This window comes from Cylas formicarius, unplaced genomic scaffold (genome assembly GCF_029955315.1).
Source record: "Cylas formicarius isolate icCylForm1 unplaced genomic scaffold, icCylForm1.1 PGA_scaffold_12__32_contigs__length_19106922, whole genome shotgun sequence".
Lineage (NCBI taxonomy): Eukaryota > Metazoa > Arthropoda > Insecta > Coleoptera > Brentidae > Cylas > Cylas formicarius.
In genome coordinates, this window is record NW_026844225.1 from 7,043,297 (window position 1) to 7,057,956 (window position 14,660).

At 31.7% G+C, this 14,660-nt stretch overlaps 1 protein-coding gene across 2 annotated transcripts in view; it reads right to left on the minus strand.

Annotated features, from left to right (window-relative positions):
* The window catches only part of LOC132708569 (neurogenic locus protein delta), a 154,935-nt gene that overhangs the window by 9,745 nt on the left and 130,530 nt on the right, over window positions 1-14,660 (minus strand). Inside the window, exons 2-4 of one of the 2 annotated variants that reach the window (XM_060680952.1) lie at window positions 12,881-13,021; window positions 12,218-12,511; window positions 8,196-8,253 (exon numbers count right to left, since the gene is read on the minus strand). In XM_060680952.1, coding sequence (XP_060536935.1) covers window positions 8,196-8,253; window positions 12,218-12,511; window positions 12,881-12,928 — 400 coding nt within the window. In that variant the 5' untranslated portion in view covers window positions 12,929-13,021. Of the gene's footprint in view, window positions 1-8,195; window positions 8,254-12,217; window positions 12,512-12,880; window positions 13,264-14,660 lie in introns of those variants that run through there. The other variant, XM_060680951.1, reaches the window with a different exon arrangement.

Consider the following 14,660-nt stretch of genomic DNA (forward strand, 5'->3'; position numbering starts at 1 on the left):
CTTTATTGGGTTTTGTGTTCTGCCCCACATAGTTGGTCAAATTTAAAGTGTAAATGTATTTATCAATTAAAAATTTAGTATATGAGTAGTATAGGATGTAGTAATAGTACGTAGTAGTAGTAATAATTGTCGTTTTATTTATTCCATTAAATAGTTAATTTTTCGTTTTCATTTTAAGTTTAACATTATTTTAAAGTGGCCAATTTTAAAAATGCAATGAAATTTATATTTATTCATTTATATTATGTAATTTATTTTAATACATGTTATTATTAAACGATACATAACACTCTACAATTGTTATTTAAAACATTTTGATGGAATGTTAATTATTCTGAAAACTCAACGTCAGAAGCCTAAGTAAAATTGTGACAACCTAACAGCACGCACAGGTTCACTAAAAACAATAAATAAAAATGGCCATTAACAAACCGCGCTTTTTCGAAAGCTAAGAGTTTCTTATAGCGCGAATGACCCTGTATAAGGCTGCGAGATGGTCGAAATTTAAAAGTAAATTTGAACTGGTCGGGAAGATTGGTCGCTTAGCCAGGCGTTTTCAGTAACAGAACACAGCATACACCTGCGTATAGTAAAGCATCCTGTCATCCGCCACAGCTGTATCCGGTGCAAAAGTTAAGAACACCTTTATTTATTTCAAAGATTTTTTACTGTTTCTCGTCAGATTCGTTGGATCGATTAAAATAATATTAATAATTTTTTCGATCAAACAGCGCCATATCACGCGGGCTTGTCTAGTTTATATATGATCGGAAAGTTCAGGTGGTTCACTTGGCGTATTACGTATCATAAGGGTTAGTCGGAGGAAGCAAACACATCCGGTTTAAAACGGGCTTTCAAGAAACCAATGCCTCGCCACTTGAGAACCCATTTTTAACCCATATAACCGTTCGGTTTGAGGTAGAAGATTATGGAAAGAATCGACGTTAAAACGAGAGAAAAATGCGTATAATATGCATATTATTTCTGTGTAAAGCTTACGATTACCGGGTACTGTAAATAAAAAGTCAAAGAGTTTAATTAGGTTGGTTCACACGTCACGCCCGGAACAATAATATAAATTACACCGGCAAGTTTTTTAATAAACATTTCACCATTTATGAGAAAATTTCACAGCAAAATAATATTCACGTAGGTATTTTGATACGAGAAAAATTGAATTAAACATAAAAGGTTCGTTCTCACACCCAATCACGAACAAGTTTACGGCTGTTTTTTGATTTTAATTGAGAAAAAATCCGGTAACTCAGTTTGAAACCAATCAGAAACTGTTTTCTTATAGATGGGAGAACAAACTTAAAGTAAACTTTTAACTTTCAAAATTCAGTTAACGATTTGTTTTATTGAAAACTAGTTAAAAATATGCAATATGCAATGTTAACTGACGCTCTATATATATTATCATAATTTACAAAAAAATTTAACCCTTTGCTTTCAAGTTGCAAGATATTTGTGCGCGATTCGGGAAAAAATGAAAAAAAGATTCGTTCTCACCGCCAATCTCTAGGGGACGAGTGTAAAAATATCAAATTTCCGATTTTAATTGAGAAAAAGAGAAAGTTTTATATAATTCATAAAACGGGTTAACAACAACAAACTTAGTATAAACTATTCCAAAACTGATTTTATGCCTTTTAGTTGCTATAGCACTTAATTTTCGAGAAGTTTTGATATCCAATATTGTAATAGATTCAAGGATATTGGAGTAATTGTTGATAGTTAAGTCACCAATTTTCACAAAAATTTTAGAGTTAGACCAACTTAAACAACTTAAACAGTCTCATTTAAATTAATATTAACATTTATTAATTATTATTAATTAAACAGATAGGTGTTATCCAACAATACAAATTTTTAATGAAAATTTTCAAAAAATTAGTAGTCTTTTTAAACAAGATTCCTATTAGAAGTTGTGGACGTCTTTATTCAACCAGAAACATCCCCCCACCACGCAAGTTGTTTCCTTCATCTCTCTGCCACAGTTTAACAAAAAATAATAGTAGAACACTTTCATTATTTAAAATCAGAACTGAACATAATAGATCTGAAGAACAACTAACCATTTCAACATTTTTGGCTCGTATCAAGCCATTTTTCCGTTATTTTTTTATCTAAGAGTTATAACTTATTAATTCGGGACAAAATTCGTAACTATCACCTTCCACAATGCTGGTCTTGTTATTTTGGCAATATTTACGGCCGAATTGGTATTTCGTCCGAATGATTGTACACTGTTTTGGAACATATAACATTTATTAATTTTATTTTCGCGAATTTTTTATTTTTGGAAAACTTGGCTAGAATTTGGTATAGTTTTAAGTTATACTGTAGCTAATAGTATTCTGGGTAAGTGTTCTGTATGTATGGTCTTTCTTGTATTATAACATTGTATTTGTTTTTTTTCTTCTTTTATGGCAGTGGATGCCATAATTTGCTATCACTCCATATATATTATTATATGTCATAATAAAATTTAATTAAAAAAAGTTTTTTCTGACTTTCTCTTTTTTTTTTTGGTGATATTGACAAAATAGAATGACCTTAGGAACTGCCCCCTTACATATAATAATTTTTAAACACTCTGTATATGAATAACACTCTTGGCAAGTCTCGTGCTACGAAGCTTAGCTCTCTTTTCTGTTTGTTGCGACATTTTACTGTTCCTTTCTTCGTATTAACGAAGACCCGCTAATTAAAGAAGAGAAACCTGTCTCGCATGGACTATTTATTTTAGAGGTTTTACCGACGCTGGTATCAGCGTTGAAGAAGCGTTCCTTCCCGAAACCATTCAACGGTAATATTACATTAAGCGGATATTAGCATTTAAATCCATTAATTTTAATTAGACGCGATTCGGATGAGAAGAGAGAAATATTTATTTTTTCCATCCGCCAACGGAAAATGCATTACAAAATCCAACGAATTTTTAACGGTTTCGTAGATTTGATTCGATAGAATTCGTCCGATTATTTTGTTACGCCGACTTTCATTTTTCCCAAGCTTCGCCGATTACTTAAGATTTTTATATAAATTCATGCCACGACGATCGAGCTTCCAACGATTTAAGTCGACTTCTAAATTTTTTTTTGTAATAATATTTAATATTTTTTCCAATGGTTATATAGTTTTTTTTTGAAAGGGTTCAAACATTTTATAGTCCTAAATTGAATTGACGTGGCTTTTACTTGATGAAAATCCATTTAACAAAATAAATAAGAACTAAAAGTTCAGATATTCACGAAATTATATACTTTCGCATGACAATTGTTTCGACAACACCGTGCCTTTATCAAATGTAATATTTAGAAACTACCTGATACTATATATACCCAGAAATGACAAGAAAACCTTAATTAATGTTGTTATGAGAATTTAAGTTTAATAATGGAGAGGATGTGAATAACTGAACCTTAAGCAATACATTTGAATGTCTCATTTTGTTAATGTAATGGGCTTCCAATAAATTTGATTTTCTGCTTTTTGTGGCTGTATGTAAAATATCAAAATTATCGTCAAAATTGTGTTTGTCTGTGTTTAAGTGTGTAGCATAATTAGAATCTAGACTATTGTTTTTAAACGCTCTTTTATGTTCGTTAATGCGTTTCTGGAAAGATCTACTTGCTTGCCCAATATAAATTTTAGGACAAGATCCGCATGCCAACCTGTAGACACCTTATTTTTGAGATTTTGGACATTTCGTTTTATTGTTTTTTAAAAATGAAAGCTGAAAGCTATTTTTAAACCAAATGTTGACAAATGTTTTGAAACTTTTTCACTAGGTTCTAATATGTATGTAATTGTTTTAAATCGTTCGTATTCTGTATTAGGTTTCGGATAAATGGAGTTTACTGTTGTCTGGATTTGTATTTATTTATAATTTTATCTATAATGAACGGATTGTAGCCGTTGTTCAATGCAATTTGTTTAATGATATTAAGTTCTTTGTTGTAATTTTCTGTTGAGAGTGGTGTATTAAGAAGTCTGTGTATAAAAGAGTGAAATGCAGCCATTTTGTGTGTATAGGAGTGATTTGAGCTGTTGTATGACTGTGTCCGTGTGTGAAGGTTTATGGTAAATGGAAAAATCTTATTTGTTTTGCGTTTTCGTAATAGTAAAGTCTAAAAAATTAATGGAGTTATCCTGTTCAATCTCGATAGTGAATTGGATACTATTATGTAATAAGTTAATGTAATTAAAAAAAGAATTCAATTGTCTGTCCGTTCCAACAAAGCAAGCAATATACGTATCTATACCACCATAAAAAACTTTTACTTCTTCTTATATGATATTTTCCAAATTTATATTGGACAAACAGGTAGATCCTTCAAAAAACGCATTGACGAACATAAAAGAGCGTTTAAAAACAATAGTCTAGATTCTAATTATGCTACACACTTGAATACAGAAAAACACATTTTTGACGACAATTTTGATATTTTACATACAGCCACAAAAAGTAGAAAATTAAATTTATTGGAAGCCATGGAGTTTAACAAAAGGAGACATTCAAATGTATTGCTTTACGATCAATTAGATTTATTAATTTAATTATTAAACTTAAATTCTCATAACTTTAATTAAGGTTTTATTGTCATTTTTCGTTATATGTAGTAGCAGGTAGTTTGTAAATATTACATTTGATAAAAACACGGTGTTGTCGCAACAATTGTCATGTGAATATATATAATTTAGTGAAAATCTGAACTTTTAGTTCTTTTTTTTTTATTGTATAGTCCCGCTCCTGGATACGTTAATATTATTATTACAAAAATGCTGCATAATAATTTTTGTTTATAACATTGTAAATATTTAATTAAATGTCCCTTTGATTAGTCTCAGATTCCCCTAATTGGATTTTCATTTATACCATTCATTCATTAAAGTTGAGAGACAAAAACTTTTTATACAAAAGTTGTGTTTTTTTTTAAAACGAAACACTTTGTATACTTCCTACCGTTCAACGCAATTTTATATAAAAATTATAGTTTGTATTTGAAATAACTTGAGTTTATAATTGAAAAGTACAATTTAATAATCATTACCACGGAAAAATGAAAATTAGAATTAATTCACAAAGTTTCTAATTCCAATAATTTTATCAGCCAACATGCCGCACCAAACAAGATAAGACCTAACCTAACCTACAAAATCTTAAATTATTTCAGTAGTTTGGCAATTTCACTAATTTCGAAAGAGAACTGGATTTGTATAAATTAGAAACACACTTAATTGCAAAACTAAAATACTATCCGATAACGTCTATAGATGATGACACAATTTTGCTTTGAAAAACATTTAGTTATCAATTGTTGATATAACTGCAAAGAATAGTTTGTAAATTATATTATAATTTTTTTTATACTCGTAAGATTTTCATATTTTGTATGTTCCTATCAATGTGTGCATCCGTGAAAAAAACTATAATTAATTATAATTCTCTCTCTGTCTTAGGATTACTTTTGGTGATATAAAAAAGGCAAATTATTTCATGTTCATAATAATCAGCTGGAGTTATTTCAAATACATACTATATATCTTTGAAATCGGTTTAAACAGGAATATCATCTTAAGTAGAAATGTACAGGGAGTCCCATTTAAAAAAGTAAAGTTAATTTCGTGCAACTTTTGCATAAAAATCTTTTCCTGAAGATTTGTAGACGCTATTTTTTTTATTTCAATGTTGATTAAATTAGGAATAATGCCACGCAAATTCTTCTAATGTAAATTGTCAAGTGGCCTGTATGTAGTGTCCCTAAGGTTAAAAAGATAAAAATAAACCGAAGCTTATTGAAATCGCTATTTTAACAATATACAATAAACGGGCGGCTGTTCATCGATTTTTCAATTTTAAACGAGCAAGTTAGGGTTATGACATTATAATCGGTCAAAAGGGAATTGTGCGTCTATTTATCATTCCTCTGTCAACTGTATAGCCGTTCGGCAGTGAAAAAAATGGTAAGGAGGGGAGTGGGGAAATAGAACGGTTACTGTGTTCTATAGCACCTGGCCGACTCTTGTGTAAACGAAGTAGAGAAGTACAGTTAGTCGCATCGAATTTCACGTACCTCGTAACCGAGGGGGTCCCTTTCGATGGCCATTTAAATGTCAAAAAGGCGCGGGGACACTGTCGTTTTCGAATATTTTCGCGATATTTTGTCGCTGCCGTCGGATGCGGTAAACTGAGTAAAATCACCGGAAGAAAAACCTTAAATTTATCAGGAAGAGAGGGCTGTATATCGTAAGAGCAGTTGACAGCTGTTATACATGTGGCTTCTCTATACCGTGCCACATATTTATTTAGTTTTACAAAACACGCACCGATGCATAGTTCTTTTAGGGTATGGAGAGTGATAAAAACACTTCTACATGAGTTTATATCCGATTTAACGGGAGACTAAAGTAGGATTCGCACGATATTAATGGGCTTGTTTGGAGCGGCCGCTTTTGCAGTTTTTTTCGATAATTTAATTCGATATCATGTTAACAGTGAAGCATAGTATGAAAATTCTATGGTAGAAAGCATCGACCTTGTATGTATTTGCTTTTTATAATAATAATGATCTTAAATTCTGAAAAATAAAATGGTACATATTCCAAGACTGTAAATAGTAATCTATAAACAAGGGAGGAAACGATACTACTCTTCCAGCATTTAATTTAATTTAAAATATTCGTTCAATATTTTTTTAAATGCACATAGATTATAACAGTTTATTTTAGGAGGTTGAATAAATGAAGGTAATATATAACAAATTGCTACATAGCTACATAGTTTCACATGATTATTAATGAAATTAATTTAATAAAAAATCAAGTTAGAGAACATGCAACTGTGAAACGGGTTTTTTGTAAATAACAACTTTTCGATTTGTAGTTTAAGGCTTTAATTTCAAGTTTTTTTTTTCATTGTTGTTATGTATGTACGTATAATTTAATAACTTTTTATTTTACAAATCTATAATGGGTAGTAATTTTACAATTTAACAAAAAAAGTACTTGTATCTAGATAGATAAAAATATCAAAGGCAATAAAAAAATCGACTTTTTTATTTTACGTTTCCTTTTTTCATTGTTACGTACATATAATTTTCTAATCTTGTTTTACCTTAAAATGGGTGATTTAGTTTATGAAATGTTAAATTAAATTTTCTTCTACAGTCGGTTAATAAGTTGAAATTATAATATGTAATAATTTTACAAAACCAACAAAGAAATAAATTTTCTAACGAAAAAAAGGACTTGGGAGAAATAACATATTAAGCATTTAGATAGATAAAAATATGGTTAGCATAGGGAATAAAAAATCGAGACTTTAATTTTACGCTTCCTTTTTTCATGGTGGTTACATATACTATTCTATATCTTGTTTTACCTTAAAATGAAGTGAGTGATTTAGTTTATGAAATTCTTCTATAATCCACGAGGTCCATTGTTAATTTAATAATTTGTAATTTATGAATTTATAATATGTAGTACTTTTATCAGACCAATAGAGAAAAAAGCACTCGGGCATCCTTGGAATAATATATAATTCCTAGATTTTGTACATTCGCTCAAAGAAAGATTGATTGATAGTATTTCATTAGTGTCTAATTTACAGTGAACTTGCTGGATTAGTAGAGTAGCTCTAACCAAGGCCTCGCTAGCATTTCCTTTTAATGAATTTCAAATTATTTTCACTTTTGATTAATAAAGTCATATGATTATTATTGTTACTATTATTATTAAAATGAGGAGCAAAGCACTCTTGCCAGCTTAAATTAAGTAAATTGATTAGTATTCGATATAAAATGGTTTCACAACACCACGGGTTTTGTTTAACACAAAAAAAATTCTTCACTCTTCACACTTTCGAGAGACGTTTATAAATAACTTTCCTGGAGCACGGCTCGAAGTATTGGAGCAAAAAGGCACCACAGAATACTTAATACTTGTTTTAAATTATTACACTCATACACAACCCGTAAACTGGAACTTCTTTAAAGTTTCGCCAAAATTTTTTGTATATTGAAGTGAAACGGGCCCATTACTGTCGTAAACTTTCGGTAGTATTTAGGTATTTGAGAGATAGAGAGAGAATGTTCGAAACATGCAGATGTTCGTGTGGGAATCGAGAGTCGAATACAACAAACGCTTCATTGTCGGAAACTAACAAAACATTTGAAAGTCGGCCTTACCTGCTGAATGTGCCGATTGGTTACCGTGCCAAGCTTCCACGATGAGCGAGAAGGTGCCCTGCAAAAATATGAGGGAAAAAATTTTTAGAGTCGTTTCAAAACGAAGAGAAAACTACTTTCACTATAATACGAAGATGCGGCGCATCGCATGCAACTTTACGATCATCAACGGCGGTTTTAGCGAATCCTACGCTAGCGTCATTATCGGGGCAAATGATATGTTATTATAAAAATATATTGAAGACCGAAAAGAAGAAAAAAACGACCATGGGAAGGTACGGCGGCGGAAAAGCCACGACCCGATACTTAATAATAGTTAAAATAAATTCGCATCTCATGTCCGTGCCGGCCAGATGCAAAACGTATTAAATAAACCACAGTAAACAATATAAAAACCGGTTTACTACTGCAGCCATTTTTCTTGGGCCTTTTGTGTTAGCGGTGCGCGCGGATTTGTGGGAAAATCTCGAATGTCTCGTGTAATTAGTGTGAGAAATCAATAAGAATCGTTAAAAATTACGTTTTTTGTTTTTCTGAAAAATGTTTTAGTGAAAATACATTAGAAATTACAATTAGAAATTTTCGCTGCGCTTTTGTTACGTTCTTCCCTTAAAATAAAACGAAAATTTCGGATAATTAATTAAGTATTTTAATTAACGCCGGCATAAACACGGATCGGGAAATTTAACGTAATTAATACTAAATTCGTACCGCCAATGGACGCGTATTCAGTTTCCCACGGTTGAATTATACCTGATAGTCGCATTAAGACGTTTTAAAATCTGTAGCGGAAACGATGTCCCAGCCACTGATCCCGCCATGTTTCCCGTCAGCGATTTCGAAACGTTTGGAGTTGGATATTTTAATGCCGTTCGAGTAAATCATAGGCGTTTCACTCCCGGAGTGTTTTTATTCAAATACACAAAACTAAGTGAGCGGAATAAAAAAAAATATATCTCCGCCATTTTGTGGATAAAGCGGGAAATGTCAAAATACAAAATTGTTTTTGCAAAGAAACAAGTTTTAGTGTAGTACCTAAATATTACGAATAATCATTCTCAGAAGTTTTTCCAAACCGTAGTAACAATTTTCCACTAAATTTTCTGACTTTTTCATGATCTGTCATGATAATTTCCAAACTTATTTTTCTCCAAATAACTCATTTCTAAGTGTGCAACTGAATTGTCAAAATGCTTTAAAATGGATAACTTTTCGAAACTAGTGTGAACGATTTTGCACTAAATTACTCGAATTTTCCACTTCATTTGATGACTTTTTCGAAACTAGTGTTAAACAAAACTTTTTGTTATGACAATTTTTTCTTATCAAAATGGCCAGTTCATAAGCTTCGATAATATATTCGTTCGAACTCCATAACTTTTTTGCAATAAACTCCTTGACTTTTCCAAAGCTTTCTCATGATAATTTATACTATACGACCAATTTCTAAGATTGGATAAAATTAACTGCGTAAAATTTGATGACTTTTTCCAAACTAGCGTTTCATCAACTTTATCAACTTTTTTCCCATTTGTTACCTTTTTCTTCTCCAAATAGACAATCCTTATTATTATTATAGTGCTACAATTTTCCAGGAAACTTGCTGACTTTTTTCAAGTTTCTTTCCTGATGTGTACTTCTTCTTTTGGCAGAAAGCAAATATAGTATAGTATAGTATAGTGAAAATAATGAAGACGTAAGAAGGTAAAGACTTTTTCCACACACTAGTATAATAATCGTTTATAACATGCCATATTTTCTAGGCAACAAGTAAGTTGAGACAATTTAAAATTTGACAATGAACATGCTAAAAATTAATAACATCTTCCAAACTAATGTTGATAATTTTTTTTTTCTCCAAACAATGAATTCCTAAGTTTTAGATAAAATTCTTAATTGAATTTAAGTTACACTGAATGCCTCTACTTTTCAAACTAATTTATAAAATTTTTCCTTCCTAATTCCTAAGCTAAGATAGTGTTTACAATGAATGTTTCAAAAAGTGATAATTTTTCTAGAGTAGTTTAATAGATTTAGGTTTATTTATTTAACCACAATAGACAAAATGTATGTGTAGCAAGATAACAAAACAATATATGAATAAAAATATAATACTTAAAGTCACGAAATAAATTTGTAAAAGTAGACAAGTTGCGCAGGTTCAAAATTTGTAATTAACGTATTTATTAATACTGTAAAAATAGTTGTACATGCTTGTAATATGTAATTCCTTCTAGGTTTCTTTATGATAACTTGTACTATTTTTCCGAGTATCCAATTTCGGTACCATACGTAAAATTTAGCAACATTTTCTACGAAACTCCAGACTTTTTTCCTGATGAATTCATAGCCTTGTTAAAATGAATTCATAGTCCCCAATAACCTAATTATTTCTTATTATTTTTTGGATGAAATTAAATATCAAAATGGTAAAAAATACTGTCTACAAGTAAAAGAAGTACACATTTTTGCAGGTTAGTGACATTTCCACGCTTCTACAGTGCCCCAGTTATTTTTTGCCCTATTCTCTGTGTTTCTTTAACAAATTATCACTTTTTTATCCAAACAATGGTAAGCATATTTATTTATTTTTGCCCTCATCTCTTTATTTTGTAATAGATTGTCTTTCTTTGTTATTTCTTAGATTAAATTTTCGTAAACAAATTAATATTGAATGAGATAATACTACAAAGCATATTTATCTTTTTTTTACAGGCTAGTGACATTTCCAGAGTTTCTCAGTATCTTAGGTATTTTTTGCCCTATTATTTGTTTTTCTTTAACAAATTATGATTTTTTTTCAAATAATTCTAAGCATATTTATTCATTTGTGCCCTCTTCTCTTTATTTTCTAATAGATTGTCTTTCTTCATCATTTCTTAGATTAAATTTTCCTAAAGAAATTAATTTTGAATAAAATAATACTACAAAGCATATTTATCTTTTTTTGCCCTCTTCTCTGTTTTTCTGTACCAATTCATAAATTGTTAAATAAAACTTTCCAATTAAATAACTTTATTAATTAAATTAATTATTCAAAAAATTGTTATATTCAGCATATTTATCTACTTTTAACGCCTTCTCTGATTTTTACTACTATTAGATGGTCTTCCTTCATGATTTCTTAGATTAGATTTTCCTAAACAAATTAATTTTCAATACAATAATACTACAAAGGATATTTATGTTATTTTTTGCCCTTCTTTCTGTTTTTGTTCAACAAACAAATTATGATAAATAAATAACTTTTTTATTCAAATAATTGTAAGCATATTTATTTACTTTTGCCCTCCTGTCTTTATTTTCCAATAGATTGTTTTTCTTCATCATTTCTTAGATTAAATTTATATTATAAAGTATATTTATCTTTTTTTGCCCCCTTCTCCCCACTACTTAGGTTAAATTTTCCAAAACATTTTTTTTTACCAATGATTTCATCAAATAACCAATTCCCATAGAATGCTGAACTAATTTGCAAAAAAATAAAAATAAAAACAGTGTTGAGTTTCGATCAAATTTTCAACCAGATAGTAACCTAATTATTTCTTATAATTTTTTTGAATAAAGTTAAAAGCAGTAAACATTTTTACAGGACGGGTTGTCCCGGTACTAACGGCGATTTTATTTTACTTTCCACAAATTAATTTGCATTCATTTGCAACGTTAATGAATTTAACATTAATAGGCGTTTCCGACTATGTTAATCCGTAATTATCCTGAGAATAATTTCGGCAGGAAGCTTCGATAAATTGATGGCAACGAACCGCGGATTTCGAGTGGCCCGAATGCAATCTCACGTTAAATTTCATGTTTGACAAGTAAACACTAACACAATTTGATTTATGGAGTTAAAAAAAAGGGTCAAGAATTTCTTGCGACGACGAACGTAACGAGATTCTCACGAATCTTATGGCGATTAATAAACGAAAAGCCGCGGGAATTACCTAAACAAAAGTTAGCAGCGAGATGGGAAAAAAAGTGTCGCTAATCGATTTTCGTGGGTTAATTAAGCGATAACTTACCGGCCAAGTGAAGGGAAACTTGAGGCTGATGGCGTTGGAAAACCCGTTCTGGGGTGTATCGGTGACCGGATTAGGGCCCATTTCCGAAGTAATGACGTCTCCGAAGGTGCAAGGTGACGTGGCGTCTATTTTAACTTGGTATTCTTTAAGACAAATCCGGAATCTCGGCCGACAGACCCCGTCGCATTCGTTATTCGACAACGATTTCCCGGTACAACATTTCCCCATATCGTCTTTCCCGGCTTCGTTGTCGAAAGATATCAAACGAAGTTCGAAAACTCCCGACGATTCGGCCTAAAGGAACAACAAACACCTTGCTTTCAAAATGATTCCACGATTTTCATTCACGTTGCCCGGCATTTTATTTTAAGACCCAGACAAACTGCACATTTCGTTAATTGGCACTAAATATAAAATTCTCTTTTCGTTCGGCGTCGTAGCGGTTTTCTTTTTCAATTTTATCCGCGAATTAAACTTATCCGCGGTGCGGTATTGAATAGGGTCACCGATAAACGCGTCGTAGGGGTGATATTTTCGCCGACGAGGGTTAAGTTTAATTCGAGACGCGTAAAAACCTAACGGTCCCGCTCGAGACACTGACCAATTACACAATATTTCACTGTCTCGCGCAGTATTTCACCCGCGAAAGTTTGAAAAACTTACCCGAAGGGCCACGGAGAGCCCGACTAGAGTGAATAATATCCAATACATGACGATCGCAGAGAGTGAGGTGTTCGTTAGGGTTGTTAGCTTCCAGAAGTGACGCGAGCAACGGCCTCCAAGCGCTGTTACCTCAAAGGTACTCTGCAATACCACGCCATAAGCCGATAAGAATCAACACTGCTCACTAAGTAATGTTCACTGGTTAATAACGTGCACATAAGAGTGAGAGATCCACAAGGCACAGCACATGCGGGGGCGGGTTAATTTAAAATGGGTTTTTCGGAATTCGGCACCCCCATTACCGGTTCGCAACAACACTACTTTGGAAAACACGTTAAAGTATAAGCGGCGATTCGACTAAGGCACGATACGCAAAGCTGCTGTGCTTTTCGCCGACTGACGAATGAGTTTGGCTACAAGAGACGCTCGCCAGTCTGATGCGAGCGTGTGGTAGCGTCTGCTTAGTGGTGGGGGACGCTCTAAGGGGTACTGTGGTTCTTCCGCCACGGAGATAGAGCGAGAGCTTTAAAGTTGACGGTCGTACTCGGAATACGTGGCGCACACGGCTTCGCTAGGTGCCCTCGAGTGGACAACCACCCGGTGCGTAGTTTAATATGAGGGACGGATGGCAGCTGCTTGCCGGCTGCACCCCTGTATACGCCGTACTCATCCACCCGAAAAATACACTTGAGCCCCCGGGCCACTAGTTACTCTAGATTTCGTTCTCGCCGTTGTTTTTTTCGTTTTTCTAGATTTTCCGTTGACGGTTCGAAAGGAAAATGCCAAGAAATCACCAAACGAAACAAATATTTACGCCAATGAATGCAGTTACCAAATTTTCATAAATATTTTTCTCTATTAATAAATTGTCTTCCTTCATGATTTCTTAGATAAAGTTTTAATATTAAAAATTAATTTTCTACATTTTGTTCAGAAGGAAAATACTAATAAATCGCAAAGCAGTGGACAAACAAAAAAAATATCTACGCCAATGAATACTGCCACCAAATTTTCTTAAATATTTTTCTCTATTAATAAATTGTCTTTTTTCATGATTTCTTAGATAAAGTTTTAATATTAAGGAAATAAAAATACTAAGAAATCACCAAAGTTGTAGACAAACGAAACAAATATCTACGCCAATGAATGCTGCGACCAAATTTTCATAAACAAATTAATTTTGAATAAAATAATACTACGATGTAGTGGACAAACAAAAAAAAATATCTACGCCAATGAATACTGAGAGCAAATTTTCATAAATATTTTTCTCTATTAATAAATTATCTTCCTTCATGATTTCTTAGATAAAGTTTTAATATTAAGGAAAGAAAAGTACTAAGAAATTTCCAAAGTTGTAGACAAACGAAACAAATATCTACCCCAATGCATGCTGAGACTAAGTTTTCATAAATATATTATTTTTTATTAAAATTATTGCACACAGAGGAATATTACGCACATTTTCTCTACTAATGAAGATTCATAATAAATAAATAACTTTTTTATTCAAAAAATTGTATTCACATACAACTTTTTTATTCAAAAAATTGTATTCACATTCATTTATTGTTGTCCTCTTCTCTATTATGTTCTAATAACAGATTATCTTTCATGATTTATCAGGCAAAATTTTCCTCAATAAATAAATTTTTGAATAAAATAATTCTGCGAAGAATATTAAGAATTGTTTTTCCAGATTTTCCGTTGACTGTTCGAGAAGAAAATGCCATGAAATCAGCAATGTGGTGGACAAACGAAAGAAACTATATATATATAT